This window comes from Dromiciops gliroides, chromosome 1 (genome assembly GCF_019393635.1).
Source record: "Dromiciops gliroides isolate mDroGli1 chromosome 1, mDroGli1.pri, whole genome shotgun sequence".
In the NCBI taxonomy this organism is placed as follows: domain Eukaryota; kingdom Metazoa; phylum Chordata; class Mammalia; order Microbiotheria; family Microbiotheriidae; genus Dromiciops; species Dromiciops gliroides.
This window is the reverse complement of record NC_057861.1, coordinates 481,255,347-481,275,879: the sequence shown is the minus strand read 5'-3', so window position 1 is coordinate 481,275,879 and position 20,533 is coordinate 481,255,347. Positions and strand designations below refer to the sequence as shown.

At 38.0% G+C, this 20,533-nt stretch overlaps 1 protein-coding gene across 1 annotated transcript in view; it reads left to right on the top strand.

Moving 5' to 3' along the window:
- FOCAD (focadhesin) overlaps positions 1-20,533 on the top strand; it is a 380,224-nt gene that overhangs the window by 281,842 nt on the left and 77,849 nt on the right. Inside the window, exon 22 of the mRNA XM_043979236.1 lies at positions 6,640-6,732. Coding sequence (XP_043835171.1) covers positions 6,640-6,732 — 93 coding nt within the window. The remainder of the gene's footprint in view (positions 1-6,639; positions 6,733-20,533) is intronic.

Below are 20,533 nucleotides of genomic sequence, written 5' to 3'. Positions count from 1 at the left end.
AAATTGAGGGAAGTGCAAGCACATAAAGAAAGTGCAAGCACATAGGAAAGAAAGCAAGACTCTGACACTTATCACTCCTGTTATCCTCAGTGTTATCCTTGATTCCTCTTTCTTACCATGTGTCCAGGTGCTAAATCTTGTAATTTTTTTCTCTATAGCATCTTTTTAACCTGTCTTCTTTTTTCCCCTTAAACAGTCATCACTCTTGTTCAGTCCTTCATCACCTCCTGCCTAGGTTACTTTAAAAGCCTCTTAATTGGTCTCTCTGCCCAAGACTTCTCTTTGATCCGGTCCATCCGCTAAGCAGTTGCCAGAGTGACTTTCCAAGTGCAGGTCTCTAGCCGTGTCTTCTATTCAGTAAATTACAACAGTTTCCTATTACTTGTAGAATTTTATGTAAACTCCTATTTGCTTTTTTTCCTTCCCTTCCCTTCCCTTCCCTTCCCTTCCCTTCCCTTCCCTTTTCCCTTCCCTTTTCCCTTCCCTTTTCCCTTCCCTTCCCTTCCCTTCCCTTCCCTTCCCTTCCCTTCCCTTCCCTTTTCCCTTCCCTTTTCCCTTCCCTTCCCTTTTCCCTTCCCTTCCCTTCCCTTCCCTTCCCTTCCCTTCCCTTCCCTTCCCTTCCCTTCCCTTCCCTTCCCTTCCCTTCCCTTCCCTTCCCTTCCCTTCCCTTCCCTTCCCTTCCCTTCCCTTCCCTTCCCTTCCCTTCCCTTCCCTTCCCTTCCCTTCCCTTCCCTTCCCTTCCCTTCCCTTCCCTTCCCTTCCCTTCCCTTCCCTTCCCTTCCCTTCCCTTCCCTTCCCTTCCCTTCCCTTCCCTTCCCTTCCCTTCCCTTCCCTTCCCTTCCCTTCCCTTCCCTTCCCTTCCCTTCCCTTCCCTTCCCTTCCCTTCCCTTCCCTTCCCTTCCCTTCCCTTCCCTTCCCTTCCCTTCCCTTCCCTTCCCTTCCCTTCCCTTCCCTTCCCTTCCCTTCCCTTCCCTTCCCTTCCCTTCCCTTTTCCCTTCCCTTTTCCCTTCCCTTTTCCCTTCCCTTTTCCCTTCCCTTTTCCCTTCCCTTTTCCCTTCCCTCTTTCCCCTTTCCATATTACCCATGTTGGGGGGGGGGGAGGCAAAAGAAAAATGTCCAAGAAAAGTAAGGTGAAAAAAGCATACTTCAATCTGCATTCAGAGTTTATCAGTTCTTTCTTTGGGGGTAGATAACATATTTCATCATGGGTTCTTTAGAATTGACTTGGATCATTGTCTTGATTAGAATTAGCTAAGTCATTGTACATTATTCCTGTTACTATGTACAGTATTGTCCTGGTTCTACTCACTTCTCTTGGCATGAGTCCACCTATGTTTTCCCAGATTTTTCTGATACCATTCTGCCCCTCATTTCTTATAGCACATTAGTATTCTATCACAACCATAGACCACAGATTTGTTCAGCCATTCCTCAATTGATGGGTATCCTCCTAGTTTCTAATTTCTTGCCACCACAAAAAGAACTGCTATAAATATTTTTGGTTTTGTATAGCTTTCCTCCCCTTTTTTTGCTCTCTTTGGGATATAGCCTTAGGAGTGGGATTGCTGGGTCAAAGGATATGTATGGTCTAATAACTCTTTGATGTTAGTTCCAAATTTTTGTACAGAATGGTTGCATTAGTGTCCCAATTTTTCCATATCCCCTCTATTATTTGTCATTTTCCTTTTTTTTTTTTTTTTTTGGTAAATATGAGGTGGTACCTCAAAGTTGTTTTTAATTTGCACTTCTTTAATCAATAGTGATATAAACTAGTTTTATATGACTAATGATAGCTTTGATTTCTTCATGTAAAAGCTGCCTTTTCATATATTCTGATCATTTTTCAATTGGATATCTGTTTGACTTTGGAACTCTAAATCTTATGAAAATGAATGTTGAAAACTACCCTTAAATGTAACTGGAAAAAAATAAAATAAATGCTTGTTACACTGGATATTGTTTGACTTTTAAAGCTCTTTACAACTTAGCTCTTTAAGAAGACCCTTCCAGTCTTTTAAAATTCTGTTCCCTCATATTGCCTCGCCCCTTACTGTTTCTTACTCCCAACACTCCATCTCTGGTCTCTGTGCCTTTGCCCTGGCTGTTATTCATGCCTAGAGTGCTCTCCCTCCTGATCTCCACCTTTTATAATCCTGGGCTTCCTTTAAGACTCAACTCAAGAGCCACTTCTTTGAGGCAGCATTTTACTAGTCTACCCCAGCTGTTAATTTCTCCCCCTCAAAAGCTATCTTCCACCAACTTCCATGCACCATTCTATATACATTGTCTCCAACAATTTTCTTATTTAACTTTCTATTCCAGACGTCTTGCATTTAAGAATTTGTTAGATTAAAAACACATTCAGGGGGCTGCTAGGTGGCGCAGTGGATAAAGTGCCGGCCCTGGATTCAGGAGGACCTGAGTTCAAATCCAGCCTCAGACACTTGACATGTGACTAGCTGTGTGACCCTGAAAGATAGCAATAAAAATGTAAAACAAACCAAAAAAACCAAACCACACAAAAAAACCCCCCACATTTGTAAAGTGCATTTCTAAATTAGTCAAGAGATAGACAGTTTAGCGGAAAGTTGTAGTTAGTTTACATGTCAGAATGAAGAGCTGATATTAAAAACCTTTATCTTTGGGGGCAGCTAGGTGGCGCAGTGGATAAAGCACCGGCCCTGGATTCAGGAGTTCCTGAGTTCAAATCCGGCCTCAGACACTTGACACTTACTAGCTGTGTGACCCTGGGCAAGTCACAATCCCCATTGCCCCGCAAAAATTAAAAAAAACAAAAAAAACCAAACCTTTATCTTTTATAGATCCACTAACTATAAATAAGCTATTCAGAAAATATAGAGCTCTGGGTTCCAATTAGATGTGCCTAATTAGATGAAGTATCCTGCTCAGGAGTAGGGATTCTCCAGTAAAAATCTATAGGGGGAAGGGATGAAAAGCTTCATTATATCACCCTCATTGATAAATATTTCACCTTTAGGATTTCTATGATTATCCAATTTAATCATGTCCTGTCAAGATAATTTAGGTTTTCTACATTATATATGTGTGCTCAATTTCACTCAAGTCATTTATAAGAAAATTATCAAGTTTTAACATACCTCGCTAGTGTAAAAAAATCCCATTAAGAGAAACTTTTAGCAAGGTTCTTTGATTTAAATGAAACAGGAATGACAAAAGCAGGCCTCCAGAAATGAGAAGCACGTAGTTAGGACAGCATATATAAATTAGGGTGGGGGTGGCGGGAGAAATCAGAGGTTAACAGTGAAATAAAAATTCACAGGTAAGCAAAGCATTCTCCATTAATGTTAAGCACACAGCACATAAAACAAGGCATGTTAATGCTCCCTTGATGTACATATTATTATCCAAAGAGTGAAAGTCCTTGCTTTCAGCTGTGCTAACAGACACAGTATTTAAAAATATTACGAGATGCCACATTTGGTTCTGTGATTACCTAGCTTCCATCTCCAGAAAAGAAAGCAGCATGCCTAGGGTGTTAAACACATTTGATGTTCTGGTAATTATGTTGAAATAATGCCAAATTTTAAATTTTCTTCTACCAATTTTATTTTTGAAACAGTTTTCCCTATTCTTGTTCTTAGGGAAGTGGAAGTTAGGCACAGGCACCAGAGGGATAGTGAAGAGAAAATCATTCCAATGTGAAATGGCACCCGTTTCCACATAGATACATTTTTGACCATTTGTTTAAATACTACATTGGGCTCTCTAGGATAGCATTAGATTTTGAACTAACAATTCAATCATATTTTAAGCAGCCATTTACTCTCCTGTTTAATAGAAGGAAAAAAGCCAGTTACCATAGCAACTCACACATCACATTGTAATTAGGGAGTACCTAAAATTACCAAACTATATTTCTGACAGTGTTTTCTTGGGGAGATGTATAATAATAAACAGAGATATGCTTCTTCCCATTATTCAACATTTCCCCTAATTGTTTATTCTTCACTGTTGCCAACTCTGTTCTATCTAGTCATACAAAAGAAGTTTTTAAATAAAAAACAATAAAGAGGCAAAGGAAAAATGTCAGTTAGATCATAAACAACATACAAAACCACCAATAATCTTGTGAGTTGAGAAAACACTGAGACTGGGTTTAACTGAGATTAAACAAATAGAATAAATAACACACCGTCAAAAACTAGTATCAAATGTCCTTAAAACACATCTAAAAGGATATGCTGTAAATTAGGAAGAGAGAAAGATTGCTGAAAAATAAAGGCAAGCTCTTTTTCTAACTAAACAGATCCATGTGTTCATAAAATACTGGATCTAGATGTTAACTTAGACCTGTCTGTCTTGTCCAGTACCCACATTTTTTCAGACTAGGAAACTGATGTCTAGTGACTTGCTTAAGTATCACACAGGAAGTGACAGAAGCAGAACATGGCCTTTTAAGCCTCCCCTTTCCCCCAGAATTTTACCGATTGCTTAAGGTGAGATACTTTTATAGGTTCATGTTGGGTAAATACAATAACTTGAGGATTTGGTGCTTTTGAATGCTCATTCATCAAACAAATAGCTACTGTAGCCTACTACAAGAGGTAAGGCTTTGTGTTTCATCTGTTTTAGCTATGAGGATATTCTAAAAACAACAAAACAGTAGTCCTTACTGTGCGGGAGTTTGTGATATCTAATAGGGCAAATAAAATCTGTATACAAATAACTGCAGTTCACAGTAGAATTTTGATGACACGACCTATGAGTTTACAGAAATAACTGATGCATTTTCATTCAGTCAGATGCCCTCAGTCCCTGTTGAGGGGGAGGATGGAATAGGGGAGATGAGAACTGGAGCTTCATGCCCCATCCAATTTTCTATCTTGCCATTCTCACTCACTGGGAATCCTCCCCAACCCCCTGACTTTTCTCCCCAAAATAAAATCACGATTAGCATACTGAAATTTTCATAGAAAGAGTGTGTTATTTAATCTCCCTGTGAATCAATTTATTGTTATGGGGATTTCTCAAATACTCCCCTCCCTTGGCCCCTTACTCCCATGATTCCTGTTCTCCCCCTCCAGTTTGAATGAATGTGAGCGCTTTGAGGTTAGGGACTGTGTCACTTTTTAATTTTTTTTCCCAGCTCATAAAACATGCTTGGCACATAGTAAATGCTTTTTATTTCATTTATTAGGCAGCTATTATATGCCAAGCACTGTGCTAGGTACTTCAGATAAAGAGACAATGACATAATGGTCCTTATCTTCAGGAAGTTTATTTTCTTTTGGAAGGAATGGGGAGGGGGGAGAGAGAAACAAGTAAAATGTGGAATCATTATGGAATCAAATAAAAAAGAAAGTTTAGCCCTTATAATTTACTGCATTCCTTTCTCCACTAGAGGCTAAAATTCATTGCCAATAATCTCACAGAATTTGAGAGCTAAAGGGACTTCAAAGGCCATTTGGTTCAATTCCCATATGAAAGGAAGCTCCACTATAATACACCTGACAAGTGATTGTATGGTCTCTGCTTAAAGACCTCCATGGAGTCAGAAATAATTCCGATTTAGATAGTACTTTAAGCATAACAAGGTACTTTCTCTTCAACCACGCTGTGATAAAAATAGTGCAGATATTATCTCCTTATTAGAGACATGGAAACTGAGGCACAAAGGTGCTATTAAGGAAGGAAGAAAACATTTTTTAACACCTACCATTTTATCAGATACCTGGTGAAGTAGCTTTACAAATATTATCTCATTTGATCCTCACAACAACCTTGAGAGACAGATGTTATTATAATCACCCCCATTTTACAGTTAAAGAGGTTAAGTAACTTGCCCAAGGTCATACAATTAATAAATGTCCAGCATTATGTCTAACATTATCTATTATAACATTGAGCTTCATTTAATGAAATAATAGCAAGCTTATAAGTATATAAATATCCAGCACCTTAAAGTTTGCAAAATGTTTGTATACATTATCTCATTGTTTATAGAATTTCTCCCTCATTTTCAAGAACAGATTTATGCTGGGTTCTTATTTGGTTTTTTGGAAAAAATTTTTATTTCATTATAGAGTTATTTTTCTTTAATTTAGAAATTGTTGAGCTTATTTTTTTTTTCTTTGTGAGGCAATTGGGGTTAAGTGACTTGCCCAGGGTCACACAGCTAGTAAGTGTCTGAGGCCGGATTTGAACTCAGGTACTCCTGAATCCAGGGCCAGTGCTTATCCAGCTTATTTTCTTTTAACCTAAAAAAATCCACACTACTTTCATTTAGACATTTCTCAGAAGACCTTATAGGGGGCAGCTAGGTGGTGAAGCAGATAGAGCACCGGCCCTGAAGTCAGGAGGACCTGAGTTCAAATCCAGCCTCAGACACTTGACACTTACTAGCTGTGTGACCCCAGGCAAGTCACTTAACCCCAACTGCCACACACACACACACACACACACACACACACACACACACACACAAAGACCTTATTGGTTGTCATTTTCCCCAGATTGATTTTTTTTTTAAGTAAGTGTAGAGTTCAAGATTTCTATACTTGAAGGGAAAGGTTAGATAAGATCATTTAAAAATGATTTTCTGATAGTAGTTTTGTGTTATCAATGTCTAATTAATGTTGTGATTCATTCATCATTCAGGTGAACATCCAGCCATCAGAGTGGCATCGTTCAATCCTGCTTCCACAGTCCTGGCTTGGATTTATGACTAGGACATACCATGCTGTCTTACAGGTATTTGAATAGCTGGGGTGCTTTGTTTGTAGGGGAAACGATACTTGGTCATTTTTCAAATTCTAGTTCAAATGTTTTAAATAGCTCTCATTTGGAAAACTAACTTTGTCAGAAATTTAAGGATTCTTTTGAGTTACAGATATATTGGAGGTGCATGCAACATGTTATAGCCTAAGGAGATCTGAGGTAAGGAGCATGGGGGTTTATATCTGTGCTCCAACACTTTTTAGTTGTGTGATTGTTGGGCAAGGGATTTAATCCAAATGAGCCTCGGTTTTGTCACCTATAAAATGGAGAATATAATCCTAAAGAAAAAGCAGCATAATATCATGGTGGAGAGGGTACTGGTCATCTAGAAGCAGGAAGATGTTGTTTCAAATGCTCTCTCTGAAACATAATATCATGACCAAGAGCAAGTCACAGTTCTTCTCTCAATGCACATCTTTTAAGTTTTAGAGGAGTTGCTGATGTGCAGCAGTGAAGGGATTTGTCATTTCTGGACTTTTCCACGCTGATGAAAAAATAAATCTGGTCTACACATTTCCTCCTAAAAACTTGTGTCACCTGTCTGAGGATTATTTTGAAGGAGTTGCTTTATAGACTGAAATGCACTATTTAAGCAGTACCACTACTAGGTCTGTTTCCAAAGATGATTAGGGGAAAAGGAAAAGAACCTCTATGTTCTGAAATGTTTATAGCAGCTCTCTTTATACTGGCAAAAACCTGGAAACTGCAGGGATACCTGTCAGTTAGGGAATGGCCGAACAAGTTGTGGTGTATGATTGTGATGAAATGCTGCTGTGTTATAAGAAATGATGAACTCAGTGATCGTAGAAAACGATGGGAAGACTTTCATGAAATAATGAAGAGAAAAATGAACAGAACCAAAAGAACATTATATACTGTAACAGCAATAGTGGGTTTTTTTAAATCATAAAAGTATTTCATTATTTTCTAGTTACATGTAGAGATAGTTTTCAGCGTTTGTTTTTATAAGATTGCTGGTTCCAAATTTTTCTCCCTCCATTCCTTCTCTCCCCCCTCCCCAAGACAGCAAATAATCTGATATAGGTTATATATGTACAATCACATTAAACATATTTCTGCATTAGTCATGTTGTGAAAGAAGAATTAGAGCAAAAGGGGAAAACCTCAAAAAAGAAAAAACAAAACCAAAAAAAGTAGAACCAGTGTGATTCAATTTACATCTAGATTCCACAGTTCTTTTTTTTGGATATGGAGAGCATTTTTCCATCATGAGTCCTTTGGAATTATCTAGGATCATTGTATTGATGAGAAGAGTTAAGTTGATCATAACACAATGTTGTTGATACTGTGTACAGTGTTCTCCTGGTTCTGCTCATTTCACTCAGCATCAGTTCATATAAGTCTTTCTGAAATCTGCCTGCTCATCGTTTCTTACAGCACAATAGTCTTTCATTATGTTCATATTCCATAACTTGTTTAGCCATTCCCCAGTTGGTGGGCATCCCCTCAATTTCCAATTATCTCCCACCACAATAAAAGCAGCTGTAAATATTTTTGTACATGTGGGTCCTTTCCCCTTTTTTATGAACTTTTTGGGATAAAGACCTAATAGTGGTATTGCTGGGTCAAAGGGTAGTAAGAGTGTTTTAAGAATGACTTTGAGTGGCAGTTTGATTATTATAAATACCCAAATTAATTATAAAGGACTTATGAAAAAAGATACTACCTGCATCCTGAGAAAGAACTGATAAGTAGAAGTATGTATAGAATAATTTTACATATATGTGTGTACACATATATACATACCTATTTGTGACAAATGATAGCCATTTCTAAAACTGTGGAGAGAGAAAGGAAGAAAAAAAAGAAATTTATGTGATAACTATTATATATTTAAAAGGAATATCAAGTTGTACATAGTAGCTTTGCAGTTTCATGAGCAATCATCTTTTTATTGTACTTGTTATAGAAATGCTTGTTTTATTCCATAAATTAAAACTAAAATAAATGTGTGGGTTTTTTAGCAACAATTTTCAGGTGTTTATCTTTTTTCATTAGACCTCTGAGTTAAGCACCATGGGCCACTCTCAGTGGGAAGCTTTTTCATGATGCTGAGCTGTACAATCTCTGTCCTAGGTAATTGCCTGTGGGCATTGAGAAGTCACGATAACTTGCCAGAAGCTACAAAGCCCAGATGCCTCATTAGCAAGATTTGAATCCAAGGCTTCCTAACTATCCCTCCTATATCTTAGTAGATGATCTTAAATAGAGTTGCAGTTAAAAAAAAAAATCACCCTCTTGCCTGTTTGGGGATGAGCGGCTCTGAACATATCTCAGCTGAATTTTTAGTCCCAGAGGCAGCTCTTGTGGGCCTCACTTGAAGCATCTCCTCCTTGGTAGAACCTCTTAGAGCCATTCTTCTCTGGCACTGCCCTCATTATCCCAAGGCATCTTTCACATCTAGGGTGAGACGCTGGAATAAGGCTTTAATGGAGATCTCAGATGAAGCTCTTAAAATAGAATGTAAAGTTTTCGTTGAATTTAGAACAGGTGATAGCGTTCTAGGTTTTGTAGCTTTTATTCTTAAAGGAAGTAATTATTCTAAAAGAAATTGGAATACTGTTCATCTAGCCCAAGGGGAAAAAAACACCCAGAACCACTCAATCCTTTCCCCCAGCTTTAAACTCCAGAGTGGGAGAGAATTTCAAAAGGAGTCTCTGTGGTCCTTGTATGGACCACAATTAGAGTTAGGAGGAGTTCTTGCTAGTAGGGGATAGACAGTAGAAATAAATGCTTTGCTTTGAAGTTAGGGAAACAGTGACTCCTAAATTTAACTTCTGCAGACCTTTCCCAGTCCTCCTTTATCTTAGTGCCTTCTCTGTGAGATTATCTCCTATTTATCTTGTATATAGCTTGTTTGTATATAGTTGTTTGCATGTTGTCTGCCCTGTTAGACTGGGAGCTCTTGAGACCAGGGACTCTCTTTTATCTTTTCTTGTATCCCAGGGCTTAGCACAGTCCCTGGAACAGAGCAGATGCTTGATAAATGCTTGTCGACTGACTAAATGTAAAGCATGGTACCTTCAAGTGAGGTTTCATTAGAAAACTATTTCCTGCCTCCAAGTGACCAAGAATTCTTATCACTAGTCTGTCTGAGATCCATTCAAGATCTGCTTAAATCCCATCCCCAATCCCAGTGCCTCTCACAATACCTTTTGAAGAAATGGATGTCCTGGTAAATATAGAGATAAAAAATTTGGTTGTGCCTCAGTCCATAATCTGGTGATAGAGAATTGGCTGTGTCAAGTTGTGTAGCTTATCATCAGTTACTCCTTCCCCATTCCCCTTTTCCTTATTTGAGGAAAGAACAGCAGATCTAGACTGTAGATGGAGACCATCAGGATCTCCCAGTGCTTAATAAGTGTTTTTGGATTGGAAATTCTAGGACTACATGTTAACACTTCACTTTTCTTGAGGCTCTCATTAGAGAAAAGAACCTAATGTCAGTTTTATATTTTTCCTCATCCTTAAATAAGTAATGTTTATCACCCTATTTGTAAACACAGTTGCTTCTGAGAAAGAGCATTTTGAAATGAATTCTAGTGAGATGCCCTCTGTTGCTTTTTCATTCCCTTGTCATTTGGTGGATGATAGCTTTGGATGAATAGTGAAGTATACTCCCTTGTAGCTTTTAAAAAAAAAAAAACCAAGTAAAGCTTTGTTTATCGTGGATCAAAGATTTTATCAGGGTAATGATCACCATCCCTCTATGCCTTAGTTTGAAGGCTTTCATGAGTTGAAGTGGCTGAAAAATACCATGATCGATTTGTCACCTTTCAGTAATGAGCCTCTCTAAATTCTTTAGGCTACTTCTCAGGTAACAGGGATACTTAATTGTTAGGCTTGTGTTTGAAGAATTTTTTTGAAGAATTATAAAGTTTGAGAACTAAGGGTTGCCTCACTTACTGTAGTCAGGCAGGCATCAGAGTAGCATTTTTGTGGAGAAAGGACCTATTTATTTTTTTTAAATATGAAACATATATAATAATATATGATCTTAATAAATAAGAAGTGCTTATTGATTGAAGCAAATCTTTTATTCTCTATTAAAAAGTAACGTGATAGCAGTTACATTGTCATAGCCCTAGAAAATTGTGTCAAAGTCAAATAGAAAAGATCCATACATAAGGATCTCTGCAGACCCTTTATTGACTTAAGAAAACCATATTTAACATTATCTGTGTTCTAATATATTTTAATTTATTTTGTTTAATATTTCCCAATTACATTTTAATCTGTTAGGCTGCACTACATATTTGACACCTCTGTCCTAGACTATTTTCATGTCAGGAATACATGTTGTGTCTTGTCATAATGCCCTAAACGTCTTATTTGTCAAACATGCATTAAGTATTAAATGTTTAAAGTGATAATAATGTTGATGTTAAGGGGATTTCAAACTGAAACCAACCACTTATTTTATCCCACGCAATATCTCTCTCAGTAGCTTCTGTCATGGATTATTAAATGCTTGTTGATTGTTTCGTTGTTTGATACTTGACTCCTCTTTTTTTCTATTTTTAAACTATCCACTCATAATGTAATCAGCACCCATTGGTTTAATTGTCATTGACAGATGACTCTCAAATCTATATAGCTAGTCTTATTCTCTCATCCTTGAACTCTAATTTCGCATCACCAACTCAGTGCTGTGCATTTCTACCTGAATGTCCTACACCAATGAAATTCATTATTTCTCTTGCTAACCTCATTACCCTCCCCAAACTTCCTTATTTCTGTTGATGACATTCCATGCTTTTAGTTATTGAAGTTTGCAACCTCAGAGTCACCCTTGACTCTTGCCCCTCTTTTACCCCACAGCTAGGCGGCTCAGTAAATCAGACATTGAGTCTGGTGTCAGGAAATCCTGGATTCATATCTGGCCTCAGACACTTATTAGCTGTGTGACCCTTGGGCCAATCAGTAGACCTCTGCCTGCCTCAGTTTCCTCAATGTCAAATGAGAAGATAAATCACACCTATTCCTCAGAATTGTTGTAAGGATCAAATGAGATAATATTTATAAAGTACTTGGCATAGTATGTAGCAAGTACTAAACTCTTAATGAATTCTTAATTCCTTCCCATTATTTCCTTGCTTCTCCCAAATATCCAGTCAGTTGCTGGGTCTTTTAAATCCTACCTCCTCAACTTCCCTTGCCTCTGTCTGTTTTTCTCCTTCACATGGTCACTGTCTTAATCCCCCTTCTCACCTTGACTCTCAAAGTAGCTTAATTGATCTACCTGCTTCTAGTCTTTTTACTTGCCAATTCACCCTCTACACACTTACTAATTCTTATGACCCAAATCTGATTATATTTCCTTGCTTAACAATCCTTAGTGAATTCCTGTGACTCAGCCTGGCACTGGAGATATTTCATAGTCTGATTCATATCTACCTTTGCTAGATTTTTTTATATATTGTACTCTTTTATGCCCTCTATATTCTAGTTAACCTGGACTATTTGTTGTTTCCCCAAACGTTATATTTTATCTTTTCCTTCTTTGTCTTTGCACTTTAACGTACTTAGAATGTCTTCATCGCCACCTAGCTTCTTTTATATCTCATAAAAGGTCATGTCCCCTGGGAATAATTTTCTGATCTCCACACTTCCCCAAAGTTATTTTTTTTTCTTCTTCCCCAAATTCCTTGTATCTCTCTCTCTCTCTCTCTCTCTCTCTCTCTCTCTCTCTCTCTCTCTCTCTCTCTCTCTCTCTCCCCCCATATATGTGCGTGTATATCTATATCTATATATAGTAGAAAGATAGATATAGATAGATAGATAGATATATTACATTGTATTGCCTCAGTCAAATATAAGCTTCTTTTTCATGTTTATATCTCCATTGCCTCACATTTGTTGTTCATTTATTTTAAAGTTGTGTCCAACTCCTCATGATCTCATTTGGGGTTTCCTTGGCAAAGTGGTTTGCCATTTCCATCACATCTAACAGATGAGAAACTGAGGCAAACATGGTTTGAGTAACTTGCCTGAGGTCAAGTGTTTGAGGTGGGGTTTGAACTCAGGAAAAAGATCTTTCTGACTCCAGGCCCATTCTTCTGCTGACTGTGCTACATAGCTGCCCCTGCCTTACACTTAGTAAGACATTTAATGTTTATTGAATTGAAATGAATTAATATCTGAAGCACCTAAATCAAAGGGAGAGAGGCATGCTGGGCAGAAATGTGTTATAGCATATTACAAAAAAAAATTTCCAAGAGTAGTTTAAACATTTTTTATCAAATTGATGTGAGAAAAGGAGATTGGTTAATTATGAACCTAGTCTGAAGGTTAACATATAGGCATGTGTATTGTCCTCATATACTACATAATATGAAGAGATCTAGGTGCCCTGTATGTTGGGTAGACCCTTTGTGGAGATGTTGCAAGCAGAGGTAGACTTAAGTTTGAAAGGTTGAGAAGGCAGAGATGGGCTGTGATCTGTATTGTTAGAGAGTATCCATGTTGATAAAACCATATATCCATTCAAATATCTTCTACATAAATTGTGAATTCAGATCTCAATAATTTAGCATTATCATTTTGGATTTTGCTACCAATGCTATAACTCACCATTCTGTACTACTCTTTAACCTTATCTAACCCACTTTTCACCATTTCTAGTACTCATCCAAATGGGTTGAGATAGCAACTCCCATTGTGTTTCTGTGTGTTTACCTAAATAATTTTCCCCTAAATACTCTCAAATCATTTGTTGGCGTTATCATTTATAAACACCTTTGCTATTACCTTTTTATCAGTCTCTGTTTCTCTTTTAACTGCAGTTTGAATTATAGATTTATACAGTTCTCCATAACAGAAAAATTTTTTAAAAACCCGAGGTTATTGGCATTGAATTTGCAGTTGAAAAACAGCTATTAAAATTTGTGCGTTTTCAACATTAGATTATATGTTTTATTTAGGAACACCGAGCTCTGCAAATAATAGAGAGTTCATAAATGGTTGTTCAGTGAATGAATTACTTTCTCACCCTTGATGCCTAATGCATTTTTAAAAAGATATCTACCAGCATTCAGTTTTAATGTCATAGTAATTCAAATAACTAAAAATTCCTGAAGTAGATTGATGTTTATGTACATTGTATCCTCCATTTAAAAGTTTTATTGGGGGCAGCTAGGTGGCACAGTGGATAGAGCACCGGCTCTGGAGTCAGGAGTACCTGAGTTCAAATCCGGCCTTAGACACTTAACATTTAACTAGCTGTGTGACCCTGGGAAAGTCACTTAACCCCAATTGTCTCACTAAAAAAAAAAAAAGTTTTATTGACATTTTATTGTTACAGAATTTTCATTTCTCAGTATGTACACACGCACATGGATAGAGCGCTGGATTTGGAGTCAGGAAGACTCCTCTTCCTGAGTTCAAATTTGGCCTCAGACAATTACTCAGACAAGTCACTTAACCATGCCTTGGTTTCTTCATCTGCAAAATGAGCCAGAGAAGGAAATAGCAAACTACTTCAGTATCTTTGCCAAGGAAGGGTTGGACATGACAACCACCACCCCTTTTACCCAGGAAGACTTACCTTCTAACAAAGAATTTAGAACAAGAAAAAAGGCTTTTCTGTAGACTAACAAATATGTCAAACGAGCTAACAAGTCCATACAGTATTGTGTACCCATGATCCCCTATCTCTGCAACGAAGGAATGGACATTTACTGTCTCATCTCTTTTGGGACGAGAAGTTTGGGCATTATAATCAAGCAGACAAGAAGCAGTTATTACGTCTGCTATCTTCCAGGCATTGTACTAGGACCTAGGGATACAAGCAAAAAGAATGAAATAATCTCTACTCATAAGGCTCTTGCATTCTACTGGGAAAAACAAGTATAGAACAAGTATAAAGTGAATAATTACAAATTAATATAATATAGTTAAATGAAAGGTAATAAAGGAAGGCAGGCTCTAGCAGTTATGAGGATCAGGATCAGCTTAGTATAAAACATGTGCCTGAGTTGTATCCTAAAGGAAGAGTGGGGCATTATGAGGTAGAAGTCAGGAGTGAGTTCATTCCAGGAATACAGAATAGTTTGTTCAAAGACATGGAGAAGGGAAATGGAATTTTGTGTATGAGAGAGAGAGGAAGCCAATTTGGCTAGATTGTAGAGTACAAAAGGGAGTCTAAGTCCCAGTGTGGCCAGAAGGATAGATTGGAGCCAGGCTGTAAGGTGTTTTTTTGTTTGTTTTTTGGTAGGGCAATGAGGGTTAAGTGACTTGCCCAAGGTCACACAGCTAGTAAGTGTCAAGTGTCTGAGGCTGGATTTGAACTCAGGTCCTCCTGAATCCAAGGCCAGTGCTTTATCCACTGTGCCACCTAGCCTCCCCCGCGTAAGGTGTTTTAATAACTAAATAGAGGAGTTCATATTTTAAGCTAGAAGCAAGAGGAAACCCACTGGAGTTGATTGAGTAGAGGAATCTACATTATTAGCTCTTATAATCCAGGGAACTAAAGTGGTAGCTGTGTAAGTGGTGAAAAGGGGTCAGGTGCAAAAGATGTCATGAAGTCAGTAATGGTGAGATTTGGTAACTGGTTGGAAATGGGGGGTGAGGGAGATTGAGTAGTACAAAGGTTATAAATCTGAGAGTCTGAAATGATAGTGATCAGAGAAATTTGGAAGGGGATGGGATTTGGTGGGGAGTAGTAGTGGAGGGGGAGCAAAAATGAATTTTTTTTGGACATCTTAAATTTTAACTGTTTCTGGGATATCCAGTTTGAAATATCTAATAAGTGGTATAAGACCAAAGCTCAGGGGAGAGGCTGACACTGGATAGAAGTGCCAGTATCTCTAACCTATCTCTGTCACAAATATAAAGACTATCATATTTAACTATTGTATCTATGCAGATGACTCACAGATAGACAAATGTAATCTTCATAATCTACTAATCTATGAGTCATCTGCATAGTTATGATAGTTAAACCCTTGTGAGCTAATGCATTTTTCCAAGGGATTGTACGGAGAGAAGGTATAGTATAGAAACTTGGGGAATACCCATAGTTCAGGAGTATGACAATTAAAATTTTGAGATACATAGTTTCTGGGTAATTTGATCATTTTATTAATAAGGCCAGCATGTTATTAATGAAAGAATGGTCATTTGCTGTCTCTATCAGACAAACACCCTCATGGTGGGTGGGACATGGAACTTATATACCCTTGAAACAGTATGTGGTCAAAGGGGCCAAGAATTGACCCCCACATAGAGATATTATCTCTAGTCTTGGACCTTCAATTCAAAGAATGTCCTCCTCTTCAATGGGGGTGGGCCCCCAAATGACCCCTCACCCAACCCCCCATGGAAGAGCTTTTGACTATTTAGATAAATGGATCTGTCCCACCTACGCTTGAGTAGAACACAAATGAGCTTTCTCCACCTTGCAAGCTTGGGATGGATCTGACCAAGATGAAGAAATTCAATGCAATCTTATTTTCAAGGAGAAGCTAGACTTTGGAAGAAGGGGAGAATCTCCTGAATCTTCCCCAAGATATCAGTTATTAATAATAATTTCCCACAGAAGTATGATATAGCTAATGAATCAGTAACAGAAGCAATTGAATCAATTGATATAGCTAATGAATCAGTAATCAGAAGGAGTTGTCATACAGGTAGGAGGGAAACCAAGATAACCCATATTGGGGAATGTATCCAAGAGGAGAGGATGGTCAATAGTGTCAAGTGCAAGAGATAGTTCGAGAAGGATGAAAACTGAAGATTTGACAATTAAGAGATTGTCAGAAAGGGGAAAGGACCCACATGTACAAAAATATTTATAGCAGCTCTTTCTGTGGTGGCAAAGAATTGGAAATTGGGGAATGGCTAAACAAGTTGTAGTATATGAATGTGATGGAATACTATTGTGCTATAAGAAATGATGAGCAGGTGGATTTCAGAAAAACCTGGAAAGATTTACATGAACTGATGATGCTAAGTAAAGTGAGCAGAACCAGGAGAACATCATACAAAGTAACAGCAATATTGTAATGATGATCAACTGTGAGAGACTTAGCTCTTCTCAGCAATACAATGATCCAAGGCAATTCCAAAAGACTTATGGAAAATGCTCTCACATCCAGAAAAAGAACTATGGAGTCTTAATGCAGATCAAAGTATACTATTTTCATTTTATTTGTTGGGTTTTTTTTCTTGTGGTTTTTCCCTTTTGTTCTGATTCTTCTTTTATAATATGGTTAATATGGAAATATATATATAAATGAGTGTATGTGTGTATATATACATGTATGTATGTATATAACCTATATCTGATTGTTGTCTTGGGGAGGGGAGACGGAAGGCGGGGAGAAAAATTGGGAATTCAAAATCTTACAAAAATGAATGTTGAAAACAATCTTTTCATGTAATTGGAAAATAAAATAAAATACTACCACCACCACCACCACCACCACCCTCCCCCCCCCAAAAAAAGAGATGAGCAGGAGAGAGCAGTTTCAGTTGAGTGATGAGTTTGGAAAGGCAGATTGCCTTTGGAGGCAGTGACTATAGACTACATTTTTCAAGGAACTTGGCTGAGAAAGAGAGTAGATATAGGATAATAATAGCTAGCATTTATATAGCACTTTAAGGTTTGTGAAGCACTCTCATCTGATCTACCTAGCTGATAACTTGAGACCTTGTAGGGTCTAGTGAAGGTTTTTTTAAGGATGTGACATGTTTAAAGATTGTAGGAAAGGAACTACTGGATAGGAAGAAGTTAGGATACAACAGACAAATTGAAATGGAGGGAAATTGACTGAGAATGCTGTCTGCTGGAGAAAATTGAGTGAGTGAAAATAGGGTGGGAGATATCAGAATGAGTTCAAATGCACACAAGGGTTGACTGTGGCAAGGAGAAGGGCCATCCATCCCTTTTCCAGACTAGGGAAAAATAGTAAAGAGTGGAAGAAAAAAAAAGTGGAAGGCAACGGCAAAGGAATCTGAGATGAAGAGAATGTTTCGGTTATGTTTTGTTCCTTCCATTTCGATTGTTATAGTTGTATATATTGTTTTACTTTTCTGCTTTATATTCTGCATTGGTTTATATAAGTTTTCCTATGCTTTCATGAATTCTTCATCTTCATTGTTTTTTATGGCATAGTAATATATTCCATTATATTCATGTACCACTAAATTTGTTTATGCATTCCTCAGTTTGATGGCAGTCTTTTCCTCCCCAGTTATTTGCTACCACAAAAGCTTGTATATGAGACCTTTTACTCTCTGAAACCTTTTGGGTATATTCCCAATGGTGGGTTCTCTGTCAAAGGATACAGACATTTTAGGGACTGAATATATTTTTGAAAGTCAAGTTGAATATTTTTAGCTGTACTTGTCAATATTTCTGTATCTCTGTGGTTGTATTACTGTAATAGGATATAAATAGGATTTAGATAGCTGAGAAGATGAAGTAACTCTCTCTTAACTACTCTTTTTTAAGGAATACCTATTTTTGCTATTCATTTCTACAGATTGAATCTACTGATAGTATTTGTGATTATGGAAGTGTTATACAGAAGATGAAAGAAATCTAACAGCAACCACAGCTGTTTAGAAGTACAAAGTGCATTTTTTCTTGCAGGGCTGTGGGGGTTAAGTGACTTGCCCAGGGTCACGCAGCTATTAAGTGTCAAGTATCTGAAGCCGGATTTGAATTCAGGTACTCCTGAATCCAGGACCGATGCTTTATCCACTATGCTACCTAGCTGCCCCCACAAAGTGCATTTTATTTTTATTTTATTTTATTATTTTGTTGTTGTTGTTGTTGTTTTTGTTTTGTTTTGTTTTGCAGGGCAATGAGGGTTAAGTAACTTGCCCATGGTCACACAGCTAGTAAGTATCAAATGTCTGAGGCCGGATTTAACCTCAGGTCCTCCTGAATCCAGGGCTGGTACTCTATCTACTGTGCCACCTAGCTGCCCCCAATAAAGTGCATTTTAAATGAAATTAACATGTAGAAATTATTACATTTAGTAGGGCTGGGGTAAAGTCTAGACTCCCTGCCTCCACAGTATCAAGGATTTCTATCCTAGAGGGCACTCCCACATTAAGGGCATTACACTCTTTTTGCAAGCCTGCATCAGGCATATTTGGTGGTATTAGACCAGGAGATTATTTAGGCAAACAACCTTTGATATATTCAGCCTAGGAGATAGTGTTTCATTGTACCCTATTTCCTAGAGCTTGAGTGCTGTGTATCCTAGGCTGAAGCTGAACTCTTCACAAAACAGTGTTCTCTGCTTTCCAATATGCTTCTAGCCTATGAGTGCCAAGAGTAGCAATACTGACACCCACCCATCCATTTGCTCAGTGTCATTGGCGCTGCCTCCAGCCTGGGCCAGGGCTACTGTTGTCCAAGGGAGCAACCTTTCTGGAGATTTGGTGAGCTCTTATAGAGATTCTGGTGTCAGCCAGCATTAGCCATTGACCAGTCACCATCAGAAAGTGCTAGAGAAGAGAAGAGAGGTATCAAGGTAACAAAGCTGACCAAACTGTTACTACCATGATGATGACTTTTTTCCAGACCCCACTGAAGGCTGACCCAGGACCCTGCACCCAGGAGTCTTTTAAGTAATAGTGCCTGCCAAGGCCTTTAACCTTGCCTCTCGCCCAGACTTCTTACGGTAGTCATCCAGGGGAACATCTCTTGTGGCAAGGTCATCCAAGACCTACCTTTGCCCTTGCTACAGTCCCTGCCCCGTCAGTAACCACAGCTATTGAAGACTCATAAATTAAAGTTCTCGTCACCAAAAGAATCCCTGCCATTGTCAAATGGTTCAATGACAGAAACGGATATGGTTTTATTTGTTAAAATGACATACTTGTATATCAGCCTTATCTCTCCTCTACAGTGCAGTCCAACTGGACTGACTCCTTGCTATTTGGACCATCAGCCCTTACCATTTGACCTAAAGTTGGACTCTTCCTATATGTGTTGTCTCCGTTTGCTAATTAGAATGTGTACTTCTCAAGAACAGGGCGGTCTTGCTTTTCTCTTTGGGCCACTATGCACTTAATAAGTGCTTTTTCTTTCATTCAGTCCATCATTATCTGTTTTTCCCTGTCGAATTGGTGTTTTGATCAGTACCCTTATGAGGGTTTTAGTTTATATAATATTTTTCTCAGAATAAACTTTGTGACATATAGTTAATGTAAATATCGATTTTATAGATGAGGAAACTGAGACTTAGTGAGGTCAAGTGACTTGCCTGTGTCCTTGTGTCTAGTAAGTTATGGACCTGAGACTAAAACCTAGATCTTCTACCATTGCAGAACTACCCTACATTTATTTATTTTGTTTTTGGTTTTTTGTGGGGCAATGAGGGTTAAGTGACTTGCCCAGGGTCACAAAGCTAGTAAGTGTCTGATGCCAGATTTGAACAGAGATCCTCCTGAATCCAGTGCTTTATCCACTGCTCCACCTAGCTGCCCTCCTACATTTATTTAAATCATATTTACTGAATTATTGATATCCTTTATTGAATATGTGTTGTTATTATCATATTCTTTTATTGAATAATATGCAATTATTCTTCATCAATAGGCAATAGTAGTCATTAACATTTATTAAGTGTCTACTATGTGCCAGGTACTGTGCTAAGCAGCATAACTCCTTTCAATCACTATTATCTGGATTCATCCCCTAAGTGGTTCATAATCTCTCACTCTACACATATATGCACACCCACCCCCACACCCCCCACACCCCACGCTCCCACCTCTTATCCTTCTAATAGCG